At 52.4% G+C, this 27,663-nt stretch overlaps 1 protein-coding gene across 3 annotated transcripts; it reads left to right on the top strand.

Annotated features, from left to right (window-relative positions):
* FHAD1 (forkhead associated phosphopeptide binding domain 1) lies at positions 1-26,368 on the top strand. Of its 3 annotated transcripts, XM_069874893.1 has the most exons (28): positions 1-96; positions 327-539; positions 1,486-1,756; positions 2,880-2,971; positions 3,477-3,707; positions 4,989-5,112; positions 5,875-6,005; positions 7,233-7,298; positions 7,760-7,864; positions 8,446-8,553; positions 10,403-10,486; positions 10,891-11,043; positions 11,117-11,312; positions 13,442-13,512; positions 13,811-13,948; positions 14,501-14,608; positions 14,814-14,903; positions 15,104-15,329; positions 15,970-16,051; positions 16,531-16,646; positions 17,464-17,623; positions 17,941-18,049; positions 20,089-20,224; positions 21,430-21,557; positions 22,342-22,398; positions 23,424-23,644; positions 24,528-24,693; positions 26,088-26,368. In XM_069874893.1, the coding sequence occupies exons 1-28, from the start codon at positions 1-3 to the stop codon at positions 26,169-26,171; spliced, it is 3,762 nt and encodes a 1,253-aa protein (XP_069730994.1). In that variant the 3' UTR covers positions 26,172-26,368. The 3 variants fall into 3 exon arrangements, with proteins under 3 accessions (XP_069730994.1, XP_069730992.1, XP_069730993.1); XM_069874891.1 differs by lacking the exons at positions 1-96; positions 327-539; positions 1,486-1,756; positions 2,880-2,971; positions 10,403-10,486 and having other exon boundaries at positions 3,370-3,707; XM_069874892.1 differs by lacking the exons at positions 1-96; positions 327-539; positions 1,486-1,756; positions 2,880-2,971; positions 8,446-8,553 and having other exon boundaries at positions 3,370-3,707.
* The last annotated feature ends 1,295 nt before the right edge of the window (positions 26,369-27,663 follow it).

The raw sequence follows: 27,663 nt of genomic DNA on the forward strand, positions 1-27,663 counted from the left end.
ATGCAAGCCTCTCTGAAAAGTTCAGAGGGATGTTTTCAGCTGAAAGCTCACACGACGACGATAGGCAGGCACGAAGGGTCCGACATCGTCCTGCAGGTAGGGGTGAGGAAGCCAACTGGTGGAAAAAGGCTGGTGGTTTGGATGGAGAGGGGGGAGGATACCCTGGGTCATCTGTGCTTATGGTGGTGTACGGCTTGGACTTGATGATCCGGTGGGTCTCTTCCAACCTGGTGATTCTATGATTCTATGAGAGGGGAGCTTGGCAGATCGGTAAGAAAAGCTGAGCTGCTTTCTGGCAGGTTTCCCTGCTGACTGCTTGCTGTCAGTCCCCAGGTGTAGCAGATCATCATGCAGCCCTCCAATTCGCCGCCTCGGATAGCAGCTTCATCCTCCAGGACTTCAACTCCCTCCACGGCACCTTCGTCAACGGCTGCCAGGTCCAAAACGCGGCCGTGAAAGTGAAGTCGGGGGACATCCTGCGCTTTGGCACTGGGGGAGCATCCTTCGAGCTGGTGGTGGATGGAGCTGCTGCCCCCCAGGTAAACATGGGATGGGGCTGCATCTCAGGGAAGAGCCGGATGAGGCTGCCCAGCACAAGGTGGGATGGGGCTGCTGCCCCCCAGGCAAGGGTGGGATGAAGCTGCTGCTGCTCAGGATAAGGTGGGATGGGGCTGCTGCTGCCCAGGGAAAGGTGGGATGGAGCTGCTGCTGCCCAGGACAAGGAGGGATGGGGCTGCTGATACCCAGGGGAAGATGGGATGGAGCTGCTGCTGCTCAGAACAAGGTGGGATGATGATGATGTTGCCCAGGACAAGGTGAGATGGGGCTGCTTCTACTCAGGACAAGGTGGGATGGGGCTGCTGCTACTCAGAACAAGGTGGGATGATGATGCTGCTCCTGCTCAGGGCAGGGTGGGATGCGCCTGCTGCTCGGGGCAGGATGGATGAAGCTATCCAGAGAAAGCCCCAGGGGCAGTGTCAGTCTCCCAAACTCACCTGGATTTTCCTCGGGAAAGTTGGGGAGGGGGAATAAAATCCTGGAGCTCCCTCTGCTGAAGAAAGTCGGGCAGTTCAGTAGGAGAAGGAAAAACATGGGACGAGTTTCCCAACTGCAAGGTGGACGGCAGCAAAGGTAGGTCTGGATAATGTCCTTTTGCTTTTATTTGTATTTTATGTTTCCTCCAGAAGTATTTACTTTGGGTTTTGGACTATAGGTTGAATCATAGAATGGTTTGAGTTGGAAAGGACCTTAAAGATCCTTTAATTCCGCACCACCTGCCATGGGCAGGGACACCTCCCACTTGATCAGGGGCTCCAAGCCCCATCCAACCTGGTCTTGAACCCCTCCAGGGATGGGGCAGCCACCACTGCTCTGGGCCAGTGTCTCCACCAGACTTGAAAGGGTTTTGTGTAACATAATGCAAGAACATCTGGGACTTAAACCTTCCGAAGATCTTGCTGATATTTTGGTCTTTTCCCACCGCAGATGTCCTGCCCTCCCGTGCAACGTCGCACAGCATGGACTGGGCAGCTCCAGTTGGTTGCAGAGTCCAAACCTTCAAGCCCTGGATGTCGTCCCCACCTCCCCTCGCTGCAGGGGCAGCATCCCCCTGCCTGTCCCAGCACGTGGGCTTCCAGCAGAGCTGGCTGTTTCCCCCACCCACCGCTGCAGAAACGACCCGTGAGTGCCTGGGTTAGGAGCGTGGCCACCGCCATCCCACCGGACGCTTTCCGTAGGACCTCGGCGGTGAGGCCAGGTACCCATCCGTGCTGAACGTGGTGGTTTGCAGAGTCATAGAGTGTTGGAAGGACCCGCAAGGATCATCAAGTCCAACTCCTGTCCTGCACAGGACACCCCAACATACACACCGAGTGTCTGGGGTCAAATGCTCCTGGAATATTGTCAAGCTTGATGCTGAAACTGCTTCTTGGGGAGCTGTTCTGGTGCTCCATCACCCTCTGGGAGAAGAACCTTTTCCTAATGCCCAACCTAACCCTCCCCTGTGCATCTTGCTGCCGTTCCCTTGGATCCTGGTCTCCTCTCTGACCAACTTAGCCTTGAGAGGAGTTGATCCAAGCAGGGTCAGTTTTGCAAAGTGACAGCAGTTGGGTGTGAATCCTTGTCCAGCGGAGGTTATCAGAGACCATGTGTGGTCCTCAGTGCCATGTGGGTCAGTTAAGAAACGGGCTGTGCCGTATAAAGAGGAATATCATCATCCTCCTAGCTGAGAGGGATGTTTCCTCTTCCTTTTTCCTCGTGCCTGATCGGGAAGGGCGAAGATTAACTTCATCTGTACCCATGATTCATGCACCTGCTCTCATCTCCTGTATGAAGTGATGCTTTTTCCTTCTTTGAACCACAGTTACTGGCTGCCTGGGTGCAGGAACTCTCAACTAGATTCATAGCTTCTGAAAATACAGCGTGCAAGAGCCCTGGAGCAGGAGTTTGAGGGAATAGTTCAGCTGGAGAATGAGACTTTTGCCATGAATGTGGCTTGTTATGGGCTGATATGCAGTCTGGTTGTTTTCTTGAATTGGGGTTGGGTTTTTTGAACACTCTTAAACAATACAAAGTCAACAGGGAAGCGCCACGGTACGACTGGTGCTCCAGAGCGGAGGCAGGAGGGTGCAGCCCCAGCAGCATCGCTGAGAGGCATCTGCACAGGCAGAACTTGAAGTCACGGTGAAGGTAAAGGGAAGGAAGAACACGCTCCAAGGTAGCACATACTCCTTTTGCTTTGGTTCCTCTCCTGGTTATGAACTGAGCTCATGGACTGTGAGGTAGCCTCTGTGGTTTTGAGGCAACGAGAGGGGTGCTGTAAGAAGTTAAGAACTCCTGCAACCAGTTCATTTGCTGCTGTCACGTGTGTTTTCTTCCAGTTTCAACCAATGGCTCAGGCAATAGTGGGAGCGCGGCTGGGGGAGCCCCTTGCCAGGGGACTCGCGATGTGGAATTCCTCCCGCAGGAGAAGGTGATGCTGGGGAAGGTGTGAGGAGGGAAACTCTGCCAAATGTTCATAGAATCGTTAAGGTTGGAAAAGACCTCTAAGCTCATCCAGTCCAACCATCAAACACCACTGCCTACTAAACCATGTTCTGAAGTGCCACCACTACATGGTTTTGGAACCTCTTCAGGAATGGTGACTCCACCACTTCCCTGGGCAGCCTCGTCCAATGCTTGACAACCTTTTTGGTGAAGGCATTTTTCCTAATATCCACTCCAAACATCCCCTAGCACAACTTGAGGCCATTTCCTCTTGTCTTATCCCTTGTTCCTTGGTTGTGGCTCGGACAGCTGAGTCCCAGCAGGGTGCAGGGACTGTCCCCAAAGGGACAGGAGACTCTGGGGGTGGAATGCGGGAAGCCAAGGTGAACAGGTCCATGCATTTGATGGTCATGAGTTGGTACCCCTGGAGCAGGCAGCCCAGTGTCTCCACAGCTGGAGAGCAACAGGTGGCACCTGTAATCTCCCTGCAGGGTGAAAACGTTCTACAGGTGGAGAAGGAAATCGGTCACCTCTCCGGTTTGGAAACAGAATCGAAGCAGAAAGATGCAATGATACGAGATCTGCAGGATGAGATTGCAGCGATGGCAAAGACGCTGGCTCAGGCAGCGGCGAGGAACGAGGTAGAGCTGACCCAGAAGCTGCTCACCTTCGACCGAGAGCTGGGAGCCAAAACAGAGGTGATCAAAGCCTTGAAGGAACAGGTACTGAATGCTTCAATGGGCACTGAGTGGGGAAAATACCTCTCCGATACAGAAGTATTTTTAGTTTAATGCTCGGTTTTTAGGAGGAGCAGGTCTGGAACTAAGAAAACTGAAGGAAATGAGGCTTTCCCAGTTGTTTTACTTTGCACGTGTGCTTGCTGTGCAATTTTCCTGTATGCAGTAGGATCTGTAACACTGCAGAGGGGAGGGAAAGGAGTCTTTGGGAGTGGGAGGAAGGCATGTGAGACCATCATGGGCCAGGCAGCCAGACCTCTTACTTCCCTCTTGCCCCAAAACACTGTGCAGTTGCGTTTGCAGGGCGATGCAGACCCTTGGCATCCCAGTGAAAACAGGTGAGGTAGAGGAGAGAGGGCTCTCATGTCCTGGAAGATTTTAACAGCACACACCCACATTTTAGGATACCACAGAAAATGTCATAGAATCATAGAATAAGCAGGTTGGAAGAGACCCACCGGATCATCGAGTCCAACCATTCCTATCAAACACTAAACCATATCCCTCAGCACCTCATCCACCCGTGCCTTAAACACTTCCAGGGAAGGTGATTCAACCACCTCCCTGGGCAGCCTGTTCCAGTGCCCAAGGACCCTTTCTGTGAAGAATTTTTTCCTAATGTCCAGCCTAAATCTCCCCTGGTGGAGCTTGAGGCCATTCCCTCTCGTCCTGTCCCCTGTCCCTTGGGAGAAGAGCCCAGCTCCCTCCTCTCCACAACCTCCTTTCAGGGAGTTGGAGAGAGCAATGAGGTCTCCCCTCAGCCTCCTCTTCTCCAGGCTAAACACCCCCAGCTCTCTCAGCTGTATTCGTGTGCTTTCTGCAAGTTGCCTGCCCTGTAGTGTCAGCACAGGCTATTCCCTGCTCCCAATTGCAGCAGGAACTGCAGAATCATGAGTTATTAGCAGCTCGGGTTCTGCATGGGGGTAATAAATATGTATGCCCTGACAAGGCAATAAATCTGCAGGCGTTCCTGCCTGCTGCCGCGTTAACAGTGTCACCTTGCCCTGGCTGTGGGCTCCCAGCGTGGCAGAGAGCAGGATGTTTTGCTTCTCCATGCCTTTTATGTTCAGATTTCAGCAGGAAAGGCCAAAATGAATTGAAGAAGTTCCTCTCTGAAGCAATCGGTGACTGCTGAGAGTTAAAGATGCTGAAGAGTAACCCCATTACAGCACGACCTGGAAGGGACAGATTTCCCTCTCCGGAGGGGGCTGTAGTAGAGTTAATAAGTTATCCAGCAAGGAACGCGGATGGATCTGTGTTTTGCAGCTCAGCAACCTGCAGAAAGGCTCGAGCCAGGTTTTCAGCCATTCCCTCTACGAGAGAGACCTGGAGATTGGAAGGCTGCGGAAAGAAAGTGAGAAGTTGAAGAGGGACCACGCTTTGATTGCAGGTATCGTACCCTTGGAGCTCCATGTAGGGGCGTGAAGCAGCTTGGAACAGGGTCTTGATGAGGAGTGAGCGTTGGCAAACCTGTCCAGGCAATAAATTATTTGTAGGGGCTGTTTCTGCTCCTGGAATCTGTATGGGACTTGCAGGCAGGGTCTGATATAACGAATTTCCCTGGAGTGAGGGACAGGGTGGAGACGGGAGGCAGGGAGTGATGGGATGGGCAAGTCTGTTAGGAAAAAGCCTCAAGCACTGGTTGCAGGGCAGGCTCTGAGCTGTTCCAAAGCGATGCTGGTCTGCAGCCCCGGGGGAAACCTTGCTGCAAAGGCCACCTCGGACCAGAAGCCTTTTCCAGCTGCCTTTATCTCTGCCTTTATCAAGCAGGAGGAATGTAGCGTGTACACCAAATATTTGCTTTCGTAACGCATTCAGATTAGCAAAACCGTTCTGCTTGATTTCATTGCCAGAGATAAGGGAGCAGTATCAGTGTTTGGCAGGGAGGCGGCATCAGAGCTGTGGATCTGATAGAACAGCAGCAAAAATGGATCTGTAAGAGCTGCTCATCCTCCAGGGAGCATGTGCTACAAGGCCCCGAGGAACTTGTTAGCGATGCTGTCACGGAGCAAGGCTCAGCGCCGCGTGCCCAAAGCTGAATCTGCCTTCCAAGTCCACCAGTTATCAAAAAAGGAGGGATGGCTGCTCGGTAGCCAGAGGGATTTTGCAGGGATGCTCTTGGGTAGCCTCTCACCAGAGACGTTCTTCTCAGGTCTAGTGAGCAGCCTGCACAGGGAGATTGCTGGGAAGGAGCAGAAAATCGAGCAGCTCCAGCAAGACGTTGAAAAGATGAAGAAGGCAAACAGAGAAAAGGACAACCAGCTAGCGATTGTATCTGCCAAGGTGAACATCCCTAACGAGGGGCTCAGGATTATGGTCTCATGTATAGATTAGCGTGGGAAACCAGGATGAGAAGGGTTGTCTTAAGGATTGTAGAAGCTATTTGTGTGGCTGGTTATCGGGGCTTTGGAAAGCTGAGGGTCCTGGCTGCGCTCAAATAGAAGCCGCAGCGCTGTACGCTTGGCGATGGGGCTGTGGTTGTGTCTGGGTGTCCCGCGGTGCCCGCGGAGCAGCGTTGCCTTCCCCAGCTCCATCCCCTCCTTGTTCTGCATTCAGGCACCGTGCGCCCTGGATTTCTGCGTGCACAGTAGCTGTTTGTACGCGCAAAGCGCTCGTGCCAAGATCCTTCCGAGGAGTCATGGAAACCTCGTCTTCATGTGGCTCCCTGCAGCCCAGCCTGGTTTTTCCCTTAAAGAAAGCGGCCTGTGCAGCAGGTTGTTTCTCTGCAGAGTTGAGCTCCCTCCTCAGCTGGCAGAGCGGCATCGTCTGCATAATAAGCACGGAGCAGGCGGTGCAATTTGGCTGGCTGACTTGGCTCTTTCCCAGGAGATTTCAGTGCTTCGCTGTGAATTTTAAGGAATGGGGGAAAAAAATGGGGTGCAGACACAGGTCACTGCACCTGCCAGCCTTTACCTGGCCGAGCATCCTCCTCAGGCAGCTCCCTGGGGTGGATGATGTGGATCAGCCTTTTGAGGAGTGGCTGAGAGAGCTGGGGGTGTTTAGCCTGGAGAAGAGGAGGCTGAGGGGAGACCTCATTGCTCTCTCCAACTCCCTGAGAGGAGGTTGTGGAGAGGAGGGAGCTGGGCTCTTCTCCCAAGGGACAGGGGACAGGATGAGAGGGAATGGCCTCAAGCTCCACCAGGGGAGGGACAGGCTGCACATCAGGGAAAAATATTTCCTGGAAAGGGTCATTGGTCCCTGTCAGAGGCTGCCCAGGGAGGGGGTTGAGTCCCCTTCCCTGGAGGGGTTTAAGGGACGGGTAAACAAGGTGCTGAGGGACGTGGTTTAGTGATTGATGGGAATGGTTGGACTGGATGATTCGGTGGGTCTCTTCCAATCTGGTTATTCTATGATTCTATGATTCTAGGTGCAAATCCTCTTGCGCTCTCAGTGCCTTGATGAACACTCCACCACCCACTAGGTACCCGAGCACTTAGCTGGGCTGTAGCAGAAATGATGGTGTCTGCCTGCCCTGATGACTGTTTTTTCCTCTGTTGCCATTCATTCTAGTGCTCTAGAATTAAAGAGGAAACGAAGCGTGAACTCGGAGAGCAAGAAGTAATCGCGTGCCGAAACGTGAGTTGCAAGTCATTTTGGGGTGAGGGGGAGCACGGGAGAGCAGTGCTGCAGGAATGCATCATCACAACATTAATTAACTGGACATTTTAAGAGTGTTGGTTTGATAGGAATGGTTGGACTCAATGATCTGGTGGGTCTCTTCCAACCTGGTGATTCTATGATTCTATGATTCTGTGATTCTATGAATCTGGGTCCTGGGATAGAAGATACCTACTGTGCAGAGTGAACCCGAAATGGAAATTCCTGTAAAAACCACAGTGTAGGAAAAATGATGGCAATAAGATTGAAATTCCATTTGAAAACCAATCCAACTGCAGTAAATATAGGTTAGGAGGAAATTCCAGCGTAGATGAAATGGGATAGATGGGGAAAATGTATTGCTTATGGATTAAAATCCTCCAGAGAGGCAATGCCCAGCTCCTCTGGTGAGAGCCTGTGCTGTCGTGGGACTCTTGCAGCGCATCGGGGAGCTGGAACGTGACCTGGAGGGGCTGCAGGGGGAGGTCCAGAAATATTGTGCCGAGCAGGAGAGCATCCAAAACCAGCTGGCTGAGAAAGTCAAGGTGAGCTGTGTTGGATGCAGTGGAGGGCAGAGAGGGGTGGGCACGGAGGAGATACGTGGGGCCAGCAAGCCCCAGGCACATGGGCAGAGGGTTAAAATGGGTTGGGCTCTTCCATGGACCTCATGGAAGTTAGAAAGTCAAGGATGGATGATGGCCAAGGGACCAAACCGAGGTGTTAAGTGTCCAATGCTGCAAACCCAGCCCCTGCGCAAAGGTTGCTGCCTGTCTCCTGGCATCATAAACCAGAGAGAAGCAGATTTAGACTGGATATAAGGAGGAATTTCTTCACTAGGAGGGTGGAACAGGTTGCCCAGGGAAGCTGTGGCTGCACCATCCCTGGAGGGGTTGAAGGCCAGGTTGGATGGGGCTTGGAGCCCCTGATCCAGTGGGAGGTGTCCCTGCCCATGGGGGTTGGAATAGGATGATCTTTAAGGTCCCTTCCAACTCTATGATTCTATGATTCTATGATTTCAAAGCTATCTTTAGAGTCATCTGACGTGCCATGGGGATGGTGGGGCAGACGTGCTTATGGCGCCGTTCCCTGGCATTGCTTCGTTATGCAAATGCTCTCGTTGTTGCAGGCTGAGGAGGAGCTGAAGGAAACCTGTGCCAGGCAAGCTCTGCAGCTGCAGGAGATGGGGCGCAGGGAGCGCCTGCTGCGAGCCGACGTGGGGAGAGCCAAGGAGCAGGTAGGGCAGAGGGAAGCATCCATCCCTGTCTGCAGGCAGCCAAGTAGGGAGGAAAACTCACTCCTCACACTTGAGGAAAGGAAACGCAGAGTCCTGAGCACCAAACACTGGCAGGGGGCTTAACTTGTCGCCTGGTGCAGAATAATAGGCTTATCCACAGGATTTGTGTAGGCACCGTAGAAGGAGCGGTGAGTTTAATAGGATATTGCAATGCACTATATTTTAGTCATGCTGTCTGGGACACACGTAAACCCTCCTCTGTGCCCAGGTAATGCTGCTCTTGGAAAAGACAGACCTTGGCAGAATAACACGGTGCTAGGTCACCAAAACGAAGCTGGACTTGGCACTGTAAGGTCGTGTTCCCCCCCTGAAAATGGCAACACAGTTTTTCTAACATGAATTTGTTAGCAAACCCAGAAAAGATTCTATGAGCTGTTTGATTTTTTGATTTGTCCAGAGCAGTGGTGGCTGCCCCATCCCTGGAGGGGTTCAAGGCCAGGTTGGATGGGGCTTGGAGCCCCCTGATCCAGTGGGAGGTGTCCCTGCCCATGGCAGAGGGTTGGGACTAGGTGGGGTTTGAGGTCCCTTCCAACCCAAACCATTCTGTGATTACGTTTGGAAAATAATCCTAGATTATCTGCAGAGTAGATCCAAAGGGCAGCCTCAAGGTTTTAAGGGCATATGGAGACTTTTGGATCTGCCATGTAGGTTAGCGGCATGAGGAGCGGCTGAGAGAGCTGGGGGTGTTTAACCTGGAGAAGAGGAGGCTGAGGGGAGACCTCATTGCTCTCTCCAACTTCCTGAAAGGAGGTTGTGGAGAGGAGGGAGCTGGGCTCTTCTCCCAAGGGACAGGGGACAGGACGAGAGGGAATGGCCTCAAGCTCCACCAGGGGAGGTTTAGGATGGATATCAGGAAAAAATTCTTCACAGAAAGGGTCCTTGGTCCCTGGCAGAGGCTGCCCAGGGAGGGGGTTGAGTCCCCTTCCCTGGAGGGGTTTAAGGGACAGGTGGACGAAGTGCTGAGGGACATGGTTTAGTGTTTGATGGGAATGGTTGGACTCAATGATCCGGTGGGTCTCTTCCAACCTGGTGATTCTATGATTAGCGCAGGGGAAGCACCAGGAGGAGGCAGCTGACCTTTGGTGGGAATGTCCTGCATGAGATGTCCTGCAGAGAGTCTGGGGGTGGCATCCCCATCTGTCCCCCAGCCTGCCCTGGGTGTTCCACAGGAGGAAATAGGAGTCAGGCATTGGAGATCCCTGCTGGAGCGTGGGATGGAGCAACTGCCTGGCTCAGACAGTCTGTTCTTTGCAATGTACGCCAGCCCTCTGTCATCACAATCCTCCTGCAGCAGTAGAAGGGCAGCAGGAGATGTTCTCAAGTCACGTTGCCCTTGGTGGTGATCACATTGTGCGCCTTGTAAGCAGAGTAAGGGATGTGATTAACCACAGCGTCTCCCTGCCCGAGGGGCATGAGCCATCACGGCCGAAGGAGGGATGTCAGAGAATCACAGAATCACAGAATCACAGAATGGCTTGAGTTGGGGGACCTCAAAGCCCATCCAGTTCCACCGCCTGCCGTGGGCAGGGATACCTCCCACTGGATCAGGGGGCTCCAAGCCCCATCCAGGGGGCTCAAAGCCTCACCCCTGCGAAGCTGCTCAGTGCAAATAGCTTGTGAGCCAAAGAACTGTGCTGGGAGGAGGGCAGGAGCATGCATGGGGCCTTGGGGTGGAAGAGAGAAGGCACCAGGACACCCTTTGCAGTGATGTGTGCAGGGTAGAGCAGACCAGCAGAGCTTATATCAACCCTTGGTGATTTTCATGCTCCTATGTCGATCTCTGCTGTAGCTCAAGTCTTTCAAAACCCAAGTGATGCAAGTCTGTTCTCCAGCAGCAGTGGGAGCTGCAGGGAAAGCTGTAACAGAGCAGCAGGTGAGTTCAGATACCAGCACACAGAGATGTTCGATGCCTCCAAAGCTCAAATTGGCTCGAGTTGGCCACTGTGTGATACCTGCTCCATGCACAGTAGTGCTGGTAGCATCCGAGCTTCCCCAAGTCACAGGCTGTGCAGCAGCTATGGTTGGACTTGATGATCCAGTGGGTCTTTTCCAACCTGGTGATTCTATGATTCTATCCCATATTAATGACACTGCTCCATGATGTGAAGGAGACACCATCCTTTGTGTCCTCCAGAGCTTGGATGGAGTCAATGGGCTGCAAGTGGGAGAAGTCCAGGAGCCCGACGTGGTTACCAGTTTGCAACAAGCCTCAGTTGTTGCTCGCTGAGCAAAAAAAGGATGTTAATAAAATGCCTTATTCTCCTCCTTGTTCACCAGGTCATAGAGAAAGTTAAGAACATCTCAGAAGAAAGCCAAAAAAGTCGTGAGAGAGAGAGGCGTCTGCAGGAGGAGTTAAGCTCCAAGCTCTCAAAGGAGAAGGAGGTGTCTGAAAGTGTTGAGGTGTTCAAGAAATCCCTGTGTGAGCTCCAGGTCAGTCCTTTTAATGCTGTTGACCACCTGGCAGCCAGGAGACAAGTGGCACAGTTGGTGGTGTTTTCTCCAGGCTTGCCTGAGGAGCTCCTGCAGTGGTGAGAACCTGCGAGGGGAGCTGGAGAGGCTGGAGGGACTGTGCATGCACCCCTCTATCTCAGCCATCAGGGTGGCAGTGGTGGAAATGGCCCATGTGCCCCTGTCCTGGCTGGAGGGCACCGAGCAGCTCCTGGCCAGCGCAGGGATGGATCCATCTACCTCCAGCAAAGGTTTGTGTCCTGCTGCATGTCCCCGGGAACAAACCTGCTCCAGGTGGGGTGTCCTAGATCATAGAATCATAGAATCACTAGGTTGGAAAAGACCCACTGGATCATCGAGTCCAACCTCTTTCACATTAATTCATATAAAGACCATTTGAGTGCTGGTTTAGAGTGGAAAATTGACTTTATTAAAGCATCGGACCAGGATCTTAGAGGTTGGAGATGAATTTCTTATTCCAACATCACCCAGCTTATCCCAGGGGCTCACTGTGATTTTGGATGACCAGTTGTTGAGGAGAAAGCCCGGTGGGAGCTATTGCTGAGGGGTGGCAGGATCTCACATTGGTGCAAATCCTGGGTAGTTTGAGAAACTAAGAAACCTTCAAGAGGAGAGAGTAACAAGGAGGGACCAGCCTTCCCAAGACTAAACGCAGCAGGCACAGTGCTGAAGGTCCTCATGGTGGGACTCATACCTAGGAATCTTTCCAGGTGTGATGGAGACCTGCTAGAAGGTCTCCTCTCACTGGGGAGACCTTAGAGCAGCTTCCAGTACTGAAAGGGGCTCCATGAAAGCTGGGGAGGGGCTCTGGATCAAGGAGTGCAGGGATAGGATGAGAGGGAGTGGTTTTCAGCTGAAAGAGAGGAGATGGAGATGAGCTCTTAGGAAGAAATGTTTTGCTGTGAGGTTTCCCAGAGCAGTGGTGGCTGCCCCATCCCTGGAGGTGTTCAGGGCCAGGTTGGATGGGGCTTGGAGCCCCTGATCCAGTGAGAGGTGTCCCTGCCTATGGCAGGAGGTGGGACTGGATGGGCTTTAATGTCCCTTCCAACCCAAACCATTCCATGACTCCACGATTCTATGAATTATTTTGTCTTTCCTTTCCTCTGCAAGCTCTCTTGGGGAGCAGCAGAGTAATTGCTGTCTGGTTTGCTGAAAACAACTTTAGGTGAAGGGTGCACGGGAAGCAAAGCGTAGGTTGGTGTCAAAGCATTGTGTGTGGTGGAGCATCGCTGCAGAGGAGGAACAGCTCTGACAGCAGCGTGGGAAGGGGAGCAGCACTCTCGCAGCAGCACCGAGCATCACACGGGGCGCAGGACACGCCGTGTGCTGGAAGGCAGTGGGGTGGGTTGGAGCAGTGTTGGTGAGGGTGCAGACGGAGCTGTGAGGCTGTCACGGTTAACGGAGGGGTAATTATAGCACCGGGAGCAGCAATGAGCCATCCTTGGCTCCTGCTGAAGTGTCGGAGAAGACAGGGTGAGGCAGCGAAATGGGTGACAGTGTGTGACAAGGAAAATGTCATCTCCTGGTGGGAACAGGCACCTGGGTTGTGTGCTCAGTCAAACAATGTCTCAGCAATAGCAGTGATCTCCCAGGGGTAAGAATGTGCCACAGTTCCAGTAAACGTGGAGGGGAAACACTCAGCTGACTCCTAGGAGCCTTTCTGAGAGGACCTCCGAGCCTGAATTTCATAGCAAGATGATAATGAGGGTCTCCAGGCTAGCAAGGGTCGCTGGATGCAAAGCAGAGATGTTGCCCATGGCTGTCTCCAACACCAGCACATCCACTACCCCAGCATGGGAGGGAAGCCCTTGCTGAGTCTGTTTTCTGGGTATCTCAACTAGTGCAGGGGATGCCCCAGCCTGGAGGTGTTCAAGGCCAGGTTGGATGGGCTTTTGGGGCAACATGATCCAGTGGGAGGTGTCCCTGCCATGGGCAGGGAAAAAAAGAATCACAGAAAGGGTCATTGGACACTGGAACAGGCTGCCCAGGGAGGTGGTTGAGTCACCATCCCTGAAGGTATTTAAAAGGTGAGGTGCTCGGAGGAATGGGTTGATAGGAATGGTTGGGCTCAATGATCCTGGAGGTCTTTTCCAACCTAACTATTCTGTGATTCTGTGACTGGGTGTTCATTAAGGTCCCTTCCAACCTAAACCATTCCATGATTCAATGCCTGCATGGGAAGCTGGGGGTAGCCCCTTCTCCTCCCTGCTGCCCTTGGAGGAAGGGGGATCCCCACCATCAGGTGAGTGGCTGAGAGCAACAGTGGCCAAAGCAAGTTTTGCAAGAAGGCGAGAGGATGCTCAGGTGTGAGCAGGCTGCGTGAGCACCTCATAGAGCGAGACTCCGTTGGCTTTTGCAGGGTTATTGATGGCTCTCAAGAAATTATTGGAAAGCAGTCGGGAAACCACACAGAGGAACCAGATGCTACAGGTACAGAACTGTCTATATATGTATGTTGAGTTGACTGGGGTAAACCCAATGGTAGCTCTAAGTGAGCCAGTGTGGGACCTAAATTGGGAATATATGGCAGCAGAGGTCCCTGGGTCTGCAGTAAATGCAGGGGAATGGAGAGGACAATCAGCATGTTGGTGTCTGTATCCTAATGCGGCAGGGATGGAGGGTGTATCTCTATGAATTGTTTGCTAGCGAATGTGCACAGGATGTTTATTGCTTGCCCTGCTGCTAACACGCTTCCTTTGACACCTCGGTATCTGCTGCTTCCCCGTAGGCGCAATTAGAGAGGGTCCAGGAGTCGCAGGCAGCGTTGCTGCGGGAGAAACTGAAGGAGATGGAAGCGAAACACGAGCAGGATCTACAGACAAAAATAAATCAAATTATATTGGAAAAGGATAAGGAGAGCCAGGAGGTATGGCAGTATGGTTGTTTTTTAGGGACATGACTGTTATGCAGGAATAATGGGTGTGTGGAATAGAGAGAATAGAGAGGTGTCTATTGAGAGAAGGCTCTGTGGGGAACTTAGAGCAGCTTCCAGTGCTGAAAGGGGCTCCAGGAAAGCTGGGGAGGGGTTCTTGATCAGGGAGTGCAGGGATAGGATGAGGGGAATGGTTTGAAGCTGAAAGAGATGAGATTGAGGTGAGATCTTAAGGAGAAATGTTTTGCTGTGAGGGTGGTTGCCCAGAGCAGTGGTGGCTGCCCCATCCCTGGAGGTGTCCAAGGCCAGGTTGGATGGGGCTTGGAGCTCCTGATCCAGTGGGAGGTGTCCCTGCCCATGGCAGGGGTGGGACTGGGTGGGCTTGAAGATCTCTTCCAACCCATTCTAGGATTCTATGAATAGTGTTGCCCAGGGAGAGGAAGGAGCCTCTAGCCCCAAACAGCCCAGGTCTCTTTTGGCTGGAGAAGTGAGGACTTCTGCCGAATGATATGATTTTTTTCTTTGCTGAGAGCTGTCAATTCTCAGATCCTGCAGAGCACTCTTGCCAGGGAGCAGGACAAGTACAAGCAGTCTGTGGAGGAAGAGAAGAAGAAGATCCAAGACCTGGAGAGCCAGCTGAGAAGCATGACTGAGGTCAGTGGCACACATGGGAGGCACAGCAGAGCTGCTTATGCTTGGAATATCTAAATCTGAATGTGCTTTGGGGTCCGTTTGGTTGGAAGCTGTTAGTAGACTGTGTTTTTTTCCCCCCAAGCATACACCGATGCGTACCTGCAGAGAGAAAGGTGGTTTCTTGCTAGGTTTGAAGTCCTCAATTGCTGCTGATTTCCCCCTGTAGGAGGTCACAATGAAGTCAGAAGAGCAGGAGGTCGCAGAGAGCAAACTGAGAGAAGCTGTGCACAACCTGGAAGAAGCCACAATGCGAGAGGTAGCTTCAACAAGGGATGTGGTGTAGATGTGGTTTAAGTGCAGGCTTCCTTGCTTCCCGCTGATGAGGGACTGAGCACTGCAGCTCCCCCCGTCCCCAGAATCCATCCTTCTGTCCTGACTGTCTTCTTGGAGAAATCACACTAATCATGATCCCAAAGGACATTGTTTCCATCCAAGACCATGCATCTTGTTTCCTAGATGACGTTACAACAGCAGGTACTCATGCAAGATGAGCAGCTCAAGACCGTTCAGGAGGAGAATGAGTTTCAGAGGCAGAAACTGCAGGAAGAAGTAGCAGAATATAAAGAGCAAAGCAAGCAGCATTCTCTGACAATTGTGGCTTTAGAGGACAGGTTGCTGGAGGCCAAGCAGCAGCAGAAGACGCTGGAGGAGGAAAATGCAGCACTCATGGAAAAAATGGAAGGTAGCTCTGGGTTCTGTGGGATGAGCCTGTACTGGGAACCCTTTTGGTTCATGTGAAATTTATATAGAGATGGAGTAGTGTGCTTGCTGCCACAGAAAGCATTGTGTAAGATGTTGGTTTGAGGTTTGCCCGCATGCAGGATGAGCTCTCGGAGTCCCTGAAGAAGCCATTTCACAGGGAGGTGCACTAGATTGTTCTGCGGCTTTGGAGACTGCTGGTAGAGCCCCAAAGCCATAGGCAGGGCCATCCCCTGGAGAAGAGTTCTTTCCCTCCTAAAGCAATGAGACTGGAACGCTTTGGACTGCACTCAAGGCCAGGCTGGATGGAGCTTTGAGTACCCTGATCCAGTGAGAGGTGTCCCTGCAGGGGAGTTGGAACTGGGTGGGCTTGTCCCTTCCAACCCAAACCATTCCTTGATTCTGTGATTCATGAGCAAGGATCATTCTATGATCCTGAGCAAGAAAGGATGCAAGGAATTGTCAAAACACTATTGGACCCTAAGAGACATGGGTTCAAAAAAACCCGTGATCCTCAGTCTTCAAGGCTTTCGTGGAGGAAAGGACACAGACAGCAGAATCAAGCAGGCCAAACACACGTGCGTTACGAAGGACTAATCTTCCTTCGTTACGGTGTCCTCTAGGGCTTCGCCGTGATGTCCACAAGTCAACATCGAGCACTTCGCTGGAGGTTTGTCCTGCGACTGAGTCACACGCGTGTCTGTGGTAAGAAGCACTGGCTGGTGGGTCTTGTTTGAAGGGTCTGGGAACAGGGTACCTATTGCTAGGAGAGCTTAAGGAAGACCAAGGGGCTGATTGCAACTTGGCCTGAGACCTTATGGTGAAAAGAGTCCTTTTCATTAGGCTGTGATGGTCTTAAGGGCATGTAGTGTCCGAACGATGCAGGACAGTGTGTGGTTAACCACAAGGCGTTAACCTAGGAGACTCAATACAGCCAAAAACTAATGCATGTGTTTTGACTGTGAGATTCAGCTCAAGAAAACACATACGAGCTCTGTGAAATGACTGTTCCAAATGAACTGTGGCTGCCCCATCCCTGGAGGTTTTCAAGGCCAGGTTGGATGAGGCTTTGAGAAACCTGATCCAGTGGGAGCCCTGGCAGAGGGCTGGAATTGGATGGGCTTTAAGGTCCCTTGCAATCCAACCCATTCCATGATTCTGTGGTTTGCAACTCTCTTTCTCAGGAAACTCAGGGAGGAGCTGGCAGCAGCACAGAGAGTGCTCCTGTCCAAGGAGGTCATCATTGCTGGGCTAACCAAAGAGCTCGCAGAAACCAGAGCCAGGATGTCAGACATGAGAGGTGGGTGAAGCAGGTTGTGTGGTTTCTGTCTTCCCATCCCTCTTTGGAGCCGTAACAAGGGCAGGTACTAGTGAGCACATGGAAATAGATGTCACCATCCTGAAGCCATCCTCAAAATCTGGCCGGTGGGCTCCTTTGAGCCTAAGGTAGCCCAAGCCAGTAGACTGGGAGTACCTTGCCTGGGATTCCTTACCGGGCACAAGGTCTGTTGGCGATGGTCTGGCCCAGGATCTGAGGACAGGGCAAGGATCTGCGGGGACAAGCTCCATTATTATGATAAAACAAGATGAAATAGCCTCAAGTTGCACTAGGGGAGGTTTATATTGGATACTAGGAAATATTTCTTGACTGAAAAATTGATGGAGCACTGGAAGAGGCTGCCCGGGGCAGCAGTGGAGTCACCACCCCTGGAGGGGTACTAAAAACTTGTAGATGTGGTGCTTCAGGACATGGTTTAGTAGGCACAGTGGAGTTGGGCTGACAGTTGGACTGGATGATCTTAGGGGTCTTTTCCAACCTCAGTGTTTCTATGGTTTCTATGCCCAGGGAGGTGGTTGAGTTGCCATCCCCGGAGATATTTAAAAGATGCGTAGATGAGGTGCTCAAGGACATGGTTTAGTGGCAGTAGGAATGGTTGGACTCAATGATCTAAGAGGTCTTTTCCAACCTAGTGATTCTATGGTTGCCGACAGCCCCGGTGAGGGTGGGCTGGGAAAAGGGGACACATCCATGAACGTCATTACTCCAAGAACTGCAGATCCCAAAGGGCTGGATGATGAGGCATCCAGAAACCCACAAGAAGCTGTTGTGTGCGTAGGGGAGCTGAGTGAGGAGCAGAAGGTGGAACTGGAGCAGAACCTGAGCCGGGTGAAATGCCTAGAGCGGGAAGTCAACCTGCTCAGAGAGAAGCTGTCCCAGATGTCTAGCCTCGTGGAGAAAAAGGATCAAGCCCTGCAAAGAACATCTGAGGAATTAAGGTACATGCTGCCATGACCTGATGCTTTACAAAAGCTTTAGAAACAGCTGATGGAATTGAGAGGAGCAAAAGGGATGGATGAGAGCATCAACATTGAGCTCTGCAATGTTGTCTCTAGGGAAGTGCCATGTGAACTGAAATGGGGGTTGAGTGGAGCTCATGCCAGTGGACGCGTATCCAAGTCACTTGTAACTAAGTGAATGTTCCCACCCGCTCTGTGATAGTCATCAGTGGGTGCCCAGGGTGCTGCTGTTCGCAAGCTGTTGGGGCACCTTCATCCATCGCAGTGTTTCGCAATGGTCTTGTTTCTTGGCACAGGCAAACCCAAACCCAGTGCCAGGTGCTGAAGGAGTCTTCCCGAGGAACAGTGGAAAAGCTGGAGGATGCTCCTGGGATGCCAGTGCCGGGGGATGAAGCCTCTAAGAGGGTGAGTTCCCCGGAGGCTGCCACGTCATGGGTTTGCTGAGAGCATCAATCACGTATACGGTGTTTCTCGGCATCGTGGTGATATCATGGAAAAGGTCATTGGGCACTGTCAGAGGCTGCCCAGGGAGGGGTTTGAGTCCCCTTCCCTGGAGGGGTTTAAGGGATGGGTGGATGAGGTGCTGAGGGACATGGTTTAGTGATTGATGGGAATGGTTGGACCTGATGATCCGGTGGGTCTCTTCCAACTTGGTGATTCTACGACTCTATGATCTGCCAATGCCCAATCAAGCCTTGGGTCACTCAAAACTGGCTGAGAGCAGGAGCGCAGGGTTGCTGGCTGCCCTTTCCCTAGCCCAGGTCTGCCTGTGAGCTCTTGCGCAGGCACCGCTGCCGGCTAATGAGCTGATGTTTGCACAGCACTTTGGAACCAGAAGTGTTGTGTGCAATAATTGCCAATTAGAGGGGATCGCAGCACACCGAGAGATCTCTGCGAGCATTCCCTCCTTTTCCCAGCCTTGCTTGGCTGTAGGTGTGGGCTATATTGTCGATGCAGAAGAAGTTACAGGGTTGAACGTGCAAAATGAGGAGTAGCTCGTTGTACAGGATAGGAATAAATGCTCCCTCTTTGAATTCCCTGCTGCTAGAAGTGGGAAGAACTCAAAGGTGGCTGCAGCAGCAGATGGAGGGACTGGAGAAATCGTACATCCTGTACCACAACAGTGGCAGACAGCGTGCCAGCAAAGAAAGGCTGATGTGTGGGGGGCCAGGCAGTGACTCAGAGCCAGCTGACAGGCAGGAGGTATCGCCCGTCCTGTTCTGCATGTAGCAATGAGGAGGGGAGACGCGGTTATCGGAGGCGCAGCCCAGCCAAAGCCGCGCTTGGGAAGCGAACCACGTCTTGATGACCTGTGCTGGGGAGGTGACGGTGGCCAGACCAGAGAGGGCAGTTCGCAGCCAGCATTAGCTGTGTGCACGTTGCGATAATGCGCTTCCTCCATCCCAGATTTTTGTGTGTTTGTAAAGATGCAGTGAGCTGGATGGGACTGGAACGGGGAGATGCACGTCTGTGTGTGCAGGTCTAGCTTAAAAGAGAATAATGCATGAGACAGTGTAGCATAAAGTGTAGCAGTATTTATGCTGTAAATGCAATAGAATCATAGAATCATAGAATAACCAGGTTGGAAAAGACCCACCAGATCATCGAGTCCAACTGTTCCCATCAAACACTAACCCATGCCCCTTAGCACCTCGTCCACCCATCCCTTAAACCCCTCCAGGGAAGGGGACTCAACCCCCTCCCTGGGCAGCCTCTGACAGTGCCCAAGGACCCTTTCTGTGAAAATCTTTTTCCTAATGTTCAGCCTGAACCTACCCTGGTGGAGCTTGAGGCCATTCCCTCTCGTCCTGTCCCCTGTCCCTTGGGAGAAGAGCCCAGCTCCCTCCTCTCCACAACCTCCTTTCAGGGAGTTGGAGAGAGCAATGAGGTCTCCCCTCAGCCTCCTCTTCTCCAGGCTAAACACCCCCAGCTCTCTCAGACGCTCCTCTTGTTCTCCAGCCCCCTCACCAGCTTCGTTGCTCTTCTCTGGACTCGCTCCAGAGCCTCAACATCCTTCTTGTGGTGAGGGGCCCAGAACTGACCCCAGGATTCGAGGAGCGGTCTCACCAGTGACGTGCAAGAGAAAAAATGTAACATGGCCTTTCAGAGCCATGCATCGTCCCTCTCCCAGCTTTTCAGAGCATTTGTCCTCACTCCCAGCAGAGTGGCTGGCACAGCAGAGCATGAAATGGGTCTCTGAGGCTGCTCTTCTAGCCCCAGGTTGGACTTGATGATCCTATGGATCTTTTCCAACCTGGTGATTCTATGATTCTATGATTCTATGATTCAAATCCCCAGGGGGGGAGCTTGGGGAGATGCTCCAAGAGCTTTGCTTTTGGGATGTGCTGAGTGACCAGTGTCTTTTAGCAAGGCTGCACCTAAGCTGGGCTGCAGCCAAGCACGTGCCAGGTAGAGCAACATGCAGACTGGATTTGTGCTTCCAGGAGCCCATGTTGGACTTGGCCAACCTTGGAATGAAATGCCGAGGCCTCAGGCATGAGGAAACAATCCAGCGCCAGAAAGAAGGCTTGGTCGAGCTCCGGGAGAGAATAAAGATGCTAGAGAAGAAGCAGGTCTCAGGTAAGCATGGCAGGGGACAGGACGAGAGGGAATGGCCTCAAGCTCCACCAGTGGAGGTTCAGGCTGGACATTAGGAAAAAATTTTTCACAGAAAGGGTCATTGGGCACTGTCAGAGGCTGCCCAGGGAGGGGGTTGAGTCACCTTCCCTGGAGGGGTTTAAGGGACGGGTGGACAAGGTGCTGAGGGACATGGTTTAGTGATTGATGGGAATGGTTGGACTCGATGATCCGGTGGGTCTCTTCCATCCTGGCGATTGTATGATTCTATGATTCTATGCATTCTTTTGCCCTTGGCAGACCCAAGAGTGGAGCACGTAGTGCTCAGGCTTCTCCCTCGTGGAGTCAGATCTTGCGTGCACACCATGTAGGTGATAGGAGAACACATCTGAGGAGCCTGCAGCTCAGCTACAAGCTTTAGAAAGGCACTTGGTGTCATTTGCGGGCATCAAGTGTTGGTAAGTGTGTAGGTGTGAGGAGGTGGCATTGGCAGGAGACAGCAAGGAGAGGCAGCTGGCAAAGGGGTTTGAAGCAGTAGCTGCCGTGCAGTCAGAGCCAGAAGCAACCAGGCGCCCAACTCCACACACGATCCTTCCCGCATCTGGGTGTTGCTCTCCTCAAGGCAAGAGAAACCAGCTGCCACTTGAAGGAACCAAACCTCGGATGCTGTGATCTTGTAAAGCCTTGCAAGTACTCTACGTTGTGAGAATCTCCTGCTTGCCTTTACTTACAGAATCATAGAATCACCAGATTGGAAAAGATCCACTGGATCATCGAGTCCAACCATTCCCATCAATCACTAACCCATGTCCCTCAGCACCTCGTCCACCCGTCCCTTAAACCCCTCCAGGGAAGGGGACACAACCTTGTTCTCTTTTAGCCCTTTTCCATCACGTATGTTTCTGTACCAAGAGCAGGCTGGAAAAGCAGTGCCACCTCTGCTAAAATCTGCAAGTAGAGCAGCCGTTTGTGGCGCAACCTCTAAATCACCATCTGAAAAATAGATTTACATCCTACTTCTGTAGAGAAAACAATGTCCAGATCCTCAGATAGTGATGCCTACAGGAGAGGTTGGGACAGGCTTTACTCCATCATCTTTCCACGGATGGTGGGGGGGAACCTGATGTGCCTCAAAGTAGCCGAGGTGTGAAGACACAGCAAGTCATACAGAGAGTGGGACAACTCGGTGGGTGTTTGTTTGCCTCCAGTTGTCATGGAGAAGGGTTCGGAGCCACTGGTGGTCCTGACAGAAGACTTACCAGAGAAAATAGTCCAGGAAATGGGTCTCAAGAAGGAACCTGCACCCATGTCGGGAACAAAACTGAAGGCCAGCAAGGTAGGAAGGCAGGTTGTGGGTCGTGGTTCTTGTGGCTTTGTTGTAAAAGTATTCCCTGGAACAGGGAGAATTAGGCTTTAAGATATTCTAAACATGAAGCCGAGGGGACAGAAGGAGGTGTGAAATACGGCAGCGTTTAAGATGTGAGTCCAAAGAAGGGGAACAGAGCTGGAAAAGAGTCTAGAGCCCAAAGATTCTGGGAGAGGTTGAGGGACCTGGGGCAGTTTATTCTGGAGAAGAGGAGGCTGAGAGGAGACCTCATCACTCTCTGCAGCTCCTGAAAGGAGATTGTGGTGAGGTGGATGCTGGGCTCTTCTTCCAAGTAACAAGTGATAGGACGAGAGGGAATGGCCTCAAGTTGCACCAGGGGAAGTTTAGGTTGGATATTAGGAAAAATTACTTCATCAAAAGGGTTGTCAAACATTGGTACAGGCAGCCCAGGGTGGAGTCTTGGAGTCTCTGTCCTTGGAGGGGTTTAAAAGCTGGGGAGATGTGGTGCTTAGGGACATGGTTTAGTGGTGGAGTTGGAAGTGTTGGGTTAAGGGTTGGACTCAATGACCTTAAAGGTCTTTTCCACCCTAAAGGATTCCATGATTCTGTACAGCATATTACCCAGTCCCATTGGCACAGTGCTGCTCAGGGATGCCACAGGCTGACTGGGCAGGAGGCTTTGGACCATGGCGTTGCCAGGGAATTCTCCCATGTAGCAGGAAGGAGGTTCAAGGCAGCTCAACCCAAAGCCAGGAGGTCTGCGGGCCTCTTTGATCTTGCCCTTTCTGTGCAGGTTCCTAACGGAGGCTCACACGGGGCCGCTGATGGGGGAGACTTCAGCGAGAAAATGGTATGTCACTGATAGATGTGTTACAATGGTACCCAGCACCCTTGTAGAGGGCAGATTGTTTTCCAGCATATTCCAGAAGGGATGGGCATCAGAGCTTTGCAGGAACATGGTCAAGGATGGACTGCAAATTACAGGACACAGGGTGCGCTGGGCATAAACCAGGGTGTCTCACCAGGAGATGCAATGGTGTGTCCTCCTCCCCTTCCCACCTGAGGTCTTTGGAGATGTTCCCTTGGGCAACTCCCCTTCCAGTCCTCAAGGAGAGATAGATTTAGGCTGAACATTAGAAAAAAATTTTTCACAGAAAGGGTCATTGGGGACTGGCAGAGGCTGCCCAGGGAGGGGGTTGAGTCCCCTTCCCTGGAGGGGTTTAAGGGACGGGTGGATGAGGTGCTGAGGGACATGGGTTAGTGATTGATGGGAATGGTTGGACTCGATGATCCAGTGGGTCTCTTCCAACCTGGTGATTCTATGATTCTATAGGGTTGGTGAGGACAGAGTCCTTTGCCATCTTACAAGCCAGCTAAATGATGGAAGAAAGGCTGCAGAGCGACGGAGGTGGTTGCCAGGGAAGGGGTCCATAGGTAGCACAGGGGGTGGGTGGTGAAAGTGGGTCTCTCCCTTCCAAAAGAAAGGCCAGAAAAACATCTGGCAGGGAAAATGAGTCATCTAGAAAATAAAAAATCTGACCCCAAAGAATTGTGCAGCTGGGAATTGAACAGCAGGTGTAAAAGGAGCTGGTCTGGAGCTGGGATGTGCTCCGGGGCGATGTGACACCTCTCCGAGGTGCCCAAAGCTACGGTTGAACCCCAGCTTGGCTGTATTTTTAGGAGTGCTCCAAAAAGCTTGTGCAAGGAAAGCACAGGTGGCAATGAAACCAAGGGGAAGATATGCAGCAGCTTCCTTGTGACAGTTTAATCTCCTCAGCAGAGTGGAATGGAAGCAGATGGCTGAGCGGTGTGATGCTGTGTGGTGGAGGAACTGGCAGGCCTGGTAAATAATGCATTCCCTGTTCTTTCCTCCAGTACCTTGACGTAATCGGTGCTCTGGGAAGCCTGATGAAGGTGAAGGAGCTGTCGGGAATGCAGTCTCTGAAGCACCTGCCGCGGGAGGAGAGGGAAAAAGCAGGACTGCAGAGGCGGAAGGACCTGGAGCTGCTGTATGATAAGATTAGGAACCTCAAGAGATGCCTGGAAAGAAAAGAAGAAATGCTGAAAGATTACGAGGCCAAGGTGGAGCAGCTCAGGTACCGAGAGGCAAACAGCCCTTACTGGCCACGGGTCCAAGCGAGACCTAGTCCTGGGATGCAAAGTGAGGGGGAAACTGGGGAAAGGAGTGGTGAGGCCCCTTTGCAGCCCCTTGCAAGGTTGGTTGCCTGCCTGGGGCTCGCCAGATTATAAAAATCATTAGGAGAAACAGCAAAATGAGCCGTGGCAGCACTCGTGCAAGCCCTGCTCCTGCTCACTGCACAAATGAAGATGTCTCTTTGCCCACAGCACCGGAAAAAGAGGTGTAGAAAGCTTTTTTCTTCAGTGATGGTGTAAATATGCCACTGTATTCAAGGATGGCAAGAGGTTTGATAGCAATTGCCAAGCCAGCACTGCCAACACGGCCACCGAGAGTCTCTCTCCAGGTCCTATCAAGTCCAATCATTTGATAGGAATGGTTGGATTGATAGGAAATGTTGGACTTTGATAGGAATGGTTGGACTATGATAGGAAGGGTTGGACTTTGATAGGAATGGTTGGACTCGATGATCCTGGAGGTCTTTTCCAACCTAGTGATTCTGTGCGCTGAATAGAAGGGTTCACAGCCACCACCACAGCTGGGGCTGGGTATGAGGTGGGGGAAACCTAGAAGAGGCAGCGTCTTGGTCGCAGCAAAAGCAGGAGTAGAGAGGTTTTTTCCATGGTGTAAGGAATGAGAGCAAGGAAAATGCTTGCTAAAACACACGCGGGTCCTCACAAGGTCATAGCTGCTGTGGTGTCATTTAGTGTTCCCCTGTGGTGCTGGGGGATCCTAGCGCGATATGGTTCTACTCAAAAGCCGTCTCCTCCAAGCAGAGCCCAGCTAAGCATCCAGGGGTCAGTGCAGGTGACAGACATCCCTTCCTCTCCCATTTCACACAGGCTGAGCCAAGCATCCCTGCAAAGGTGCCAGGAGGAGATGTCCAAACTAGAAGATGAAGCCTACAGGGAGGCAGAAGAGAAGGTTCTGCTGAAAGAGGCCCTGGAGAGGACAAAGCTCCAGCTGAGCCAGGAGAAGAGGCTGCTGCGAGCGGCCAAACTGCACAAGGTGAGAATACAGGAGGAGGTGAGCAGGGCCTGTGAGTCACCCGGAACCCCAGAAGCCAAATGTTCAAGTGTTCAGAGGCAGATGATGGTGGCCAGCAGGCTCCTCTGAGTTCACTGAGGTGCTTCAAGCTGTTTCTGTCCACAATTGTGTAGGAAGACATAAGGGATACACGGCACAGCCTGTGAACACTCAGCTCTTGGTAAGATGCCCAAGGCAAGTCCTGCAAGTAGAAGGAAGGTGACCCCACTGGCGCAGACGTGTGGTTTTTCTCTCCCTGAGACGGCTGATCAGGTAGGGTTTGGTAAAGAAAGAGCAGGAGTTCACAGAATCATAGAATCACCAGGTTGGAAGAGACCCACCGGATCATCAAGTCTAACCGTTCCTACCAAATACTAAACCATGTCCTTCAGTGCCTCATCCACCTGTCCCTTAAACCCCTCCAGGGAAGGGGACTCAACCCCCTCCCTGCGCAGCCTCTGACAGTGCCCAATGAACCTTTCCGTGAAACATTTTTTCCTAATGTCCAGCCTGAACCTCCCCTGCTGGAGCTTGAGGCCATTCCCTCTCGTCCTGTCCCTTGGGAGAAGAGCCCAGCTCCCTCCTCTCCACAACCTCCTCTCAGGGAGTTGGAGAGAGCAATGAGGTCTCCCCTCAGCCTCCTCTTCTCCAGGATAAACACCCCCAGCTCTCTCAGACGCTCCTCTTGTTCTCCAGCCCCCTCACCAGCTTCGTTGCTCTTCTCTGGACTCGCTCCAGAGCCTCAACATCCTTCTTGTGGTGAGGGGCCAGAAGTGACCCCAGGATTCGAGGAGCGGTCTCACCAGTGCCGAGTCCAGAGGGAGAAGAACCTCCCTGGACCTGCTGGCCACGCCGTGTCTGATACAAGCCAAGATGCCACTGGCCTTCTTGGCCACCTGGGCCACTGCTGGCTCTTGGTCAGTCGCTGTCAACCAACAGTTAAGATGCCCAGGGACAAGCAGGCTGAAAGTTGCAAGAGTGGTGTTGGCTCTGGGGATGCATCTCTTGCATGGAGCATCTCCACGATGTGCTCACTGCAGCCAGAAAGGGGAAGGAGCCCAGAGTGGCTTCTCAGCAGAAGCTGCGAGCACTGTGTAATAGCTTTACCCAGAAGAAGAGCCAGGAGCTCCATGAGATACCCAACTCCTGCACTTTCCACCACAGCCATTTCCATCTGTCAGGGACCTCATACCAAGAGGCTGGGTGTCTCGGGCTTGGCTGCACGGCAGCATCTCCCCTGCCAGAGGTGGAAGGTGATGTGTGAGTTAGCAGCTGTATCGATGGCTTTGGGCCACGGTGAGTGCTCCTGCAGACAGCGTGAAGGCCGTGCCAGGCTCTTATGGTTGAACGTGGTGTTTGTCTTTCTCGTTCTGCAGCCTGGAGCCAAGAAGCCATTCTGTGCAGGAAAGCTGAAGGCCAAAGAGAGCACAGCAGAAGCTGTCAAGATGGGAAGGACATAGGAGAGGGACCACACAGGCCTTTGGTAGGTGAAGGTCTGCAGGAGGAATGGGTCATCACACTCTAATGTTGGACGTGGCATGAGGTGGGGGTGCATTTTGGGGAGCCCCTCTTGATACCCCATAGCTCCTGGGCATGCTGGTGGGACTGCATGGTCTGTAGGACCTTATTTTCCCACACCACGTGTCCTGTACTGCATGGTGGGGGGAGTTTATGGTCATAGGAAGGTTGTGTGTACGTTTGTACATCCATGTGTGAATACATCCCAGAGGATCTGTGTGAAGTCAGTCGTGTGGGGTCCATCCTAGAATCATAGAATCACCAGGTTGGAAGAGACCCACCAGATCATCGAGTCCAACTATTCCTATCAAACACTAAACCATGTCCCTCAGCATCTGAGGTGGCCTCATGCATGTTGAAGCCTGCGTGGCTTGAATTGTCCCTTGCGCTCGTAATCCCTGCGTCCTCCAGTCCCCGTGGTGCCACGGGAGGTGTCAGAGTATAAGGCACGATGAGGTGTGGAAACGCAGCACCCCAGGAACGCTGGAGTGTGGTGCCACCATGGTGAGTAGCTGGAAGGGAAGAAGAGGAGTTGTTGGCCACACAGGTTTGGTGAAGCAGCAGCATGAAAACAAGCCTGGGGAGGCAAGAGCACAGTCCTTGTCTGTTGGGATGGGGCACAGGCTTGTCGAATGCCGTTCTGCTGTTACCAAGACCAGGTTCAACAGGGCTTTGAGCCCCCTGATCCACTGGGAGGTGTCCCTGCTCACAGCAAGGGGGTTGGAACTGGATGATCTTGAAGGTCCCTTCCACCTCAAACCACTCTATGGTTCTGTGATCAAGGGTGAGAGCAGATTCTGGGTCCTGGGGAGCGTTTTGGGGATGGGGGGGGTCTATGGGGAACAAGCAGCTCCAGCGCACGTGTCCCTGCACCCGCCTTGGCATCACTCTGGGCAAGCCGTGCCAAGCCCTCTGCAGCTCTTTTCAGCCGAGGATAATTCGGATGTGAGCAAAACCCTGAGGCGGAGTCGGGTTTTTATTTTTAATAGGATAAAAAAAGTCTGAAAGCAGCACAGAGGGGCTGACGCAGGAATCACATCATCTGCAGGCACCCAACGGCCTCTTTCCAATCCCTGGCTGTGCCGCAGGGCTCCGGTTAGAGAATCATAGAATCATTTGGTTGGAAAAGACCTTTGAGATCAGCAAGCCCAACCGTACCTGTCCACCAAATCATCCCTGAGCTACGGACCTGGCCACCTGAGTGCTGGCCTGGGCTTCTTTTGGGGAAAGATGTTGTGCTGCGAGGTGGTCATCTGAGCTGTGGGCATCTTCAGGGAATCATTAAGGTTGGAAAAGGTTAGAGCAGCCTTCCAGTACTGAAAGGGGCTCCAGGAAAGCTGGGGAGGGCCTCTTGATCAGGGAGGGCAGGGATGGGATGTGAGGGAATGGATTTTAGCTGAAAGAAGGGAGATTGAGATGAGATCTTAGGGAGAA

The sequence above is a fragment of the Phaenicophaeus curvirostris genome, chromosome 22 (assembly GCF_032191515.1).
Source record: "Phaenicophaeus curvirostris isolate KB17595 chromosome 22, BPBGC_Pcur_1.0, whole genome shotgun sequence".
Lineage (NCBI taxonomy): Eukaryota > Metazoa > Chordata > Aves > Cuculiformes > Cuculidae > Phaenicophaeus > Phaenicophaeus curvirostris.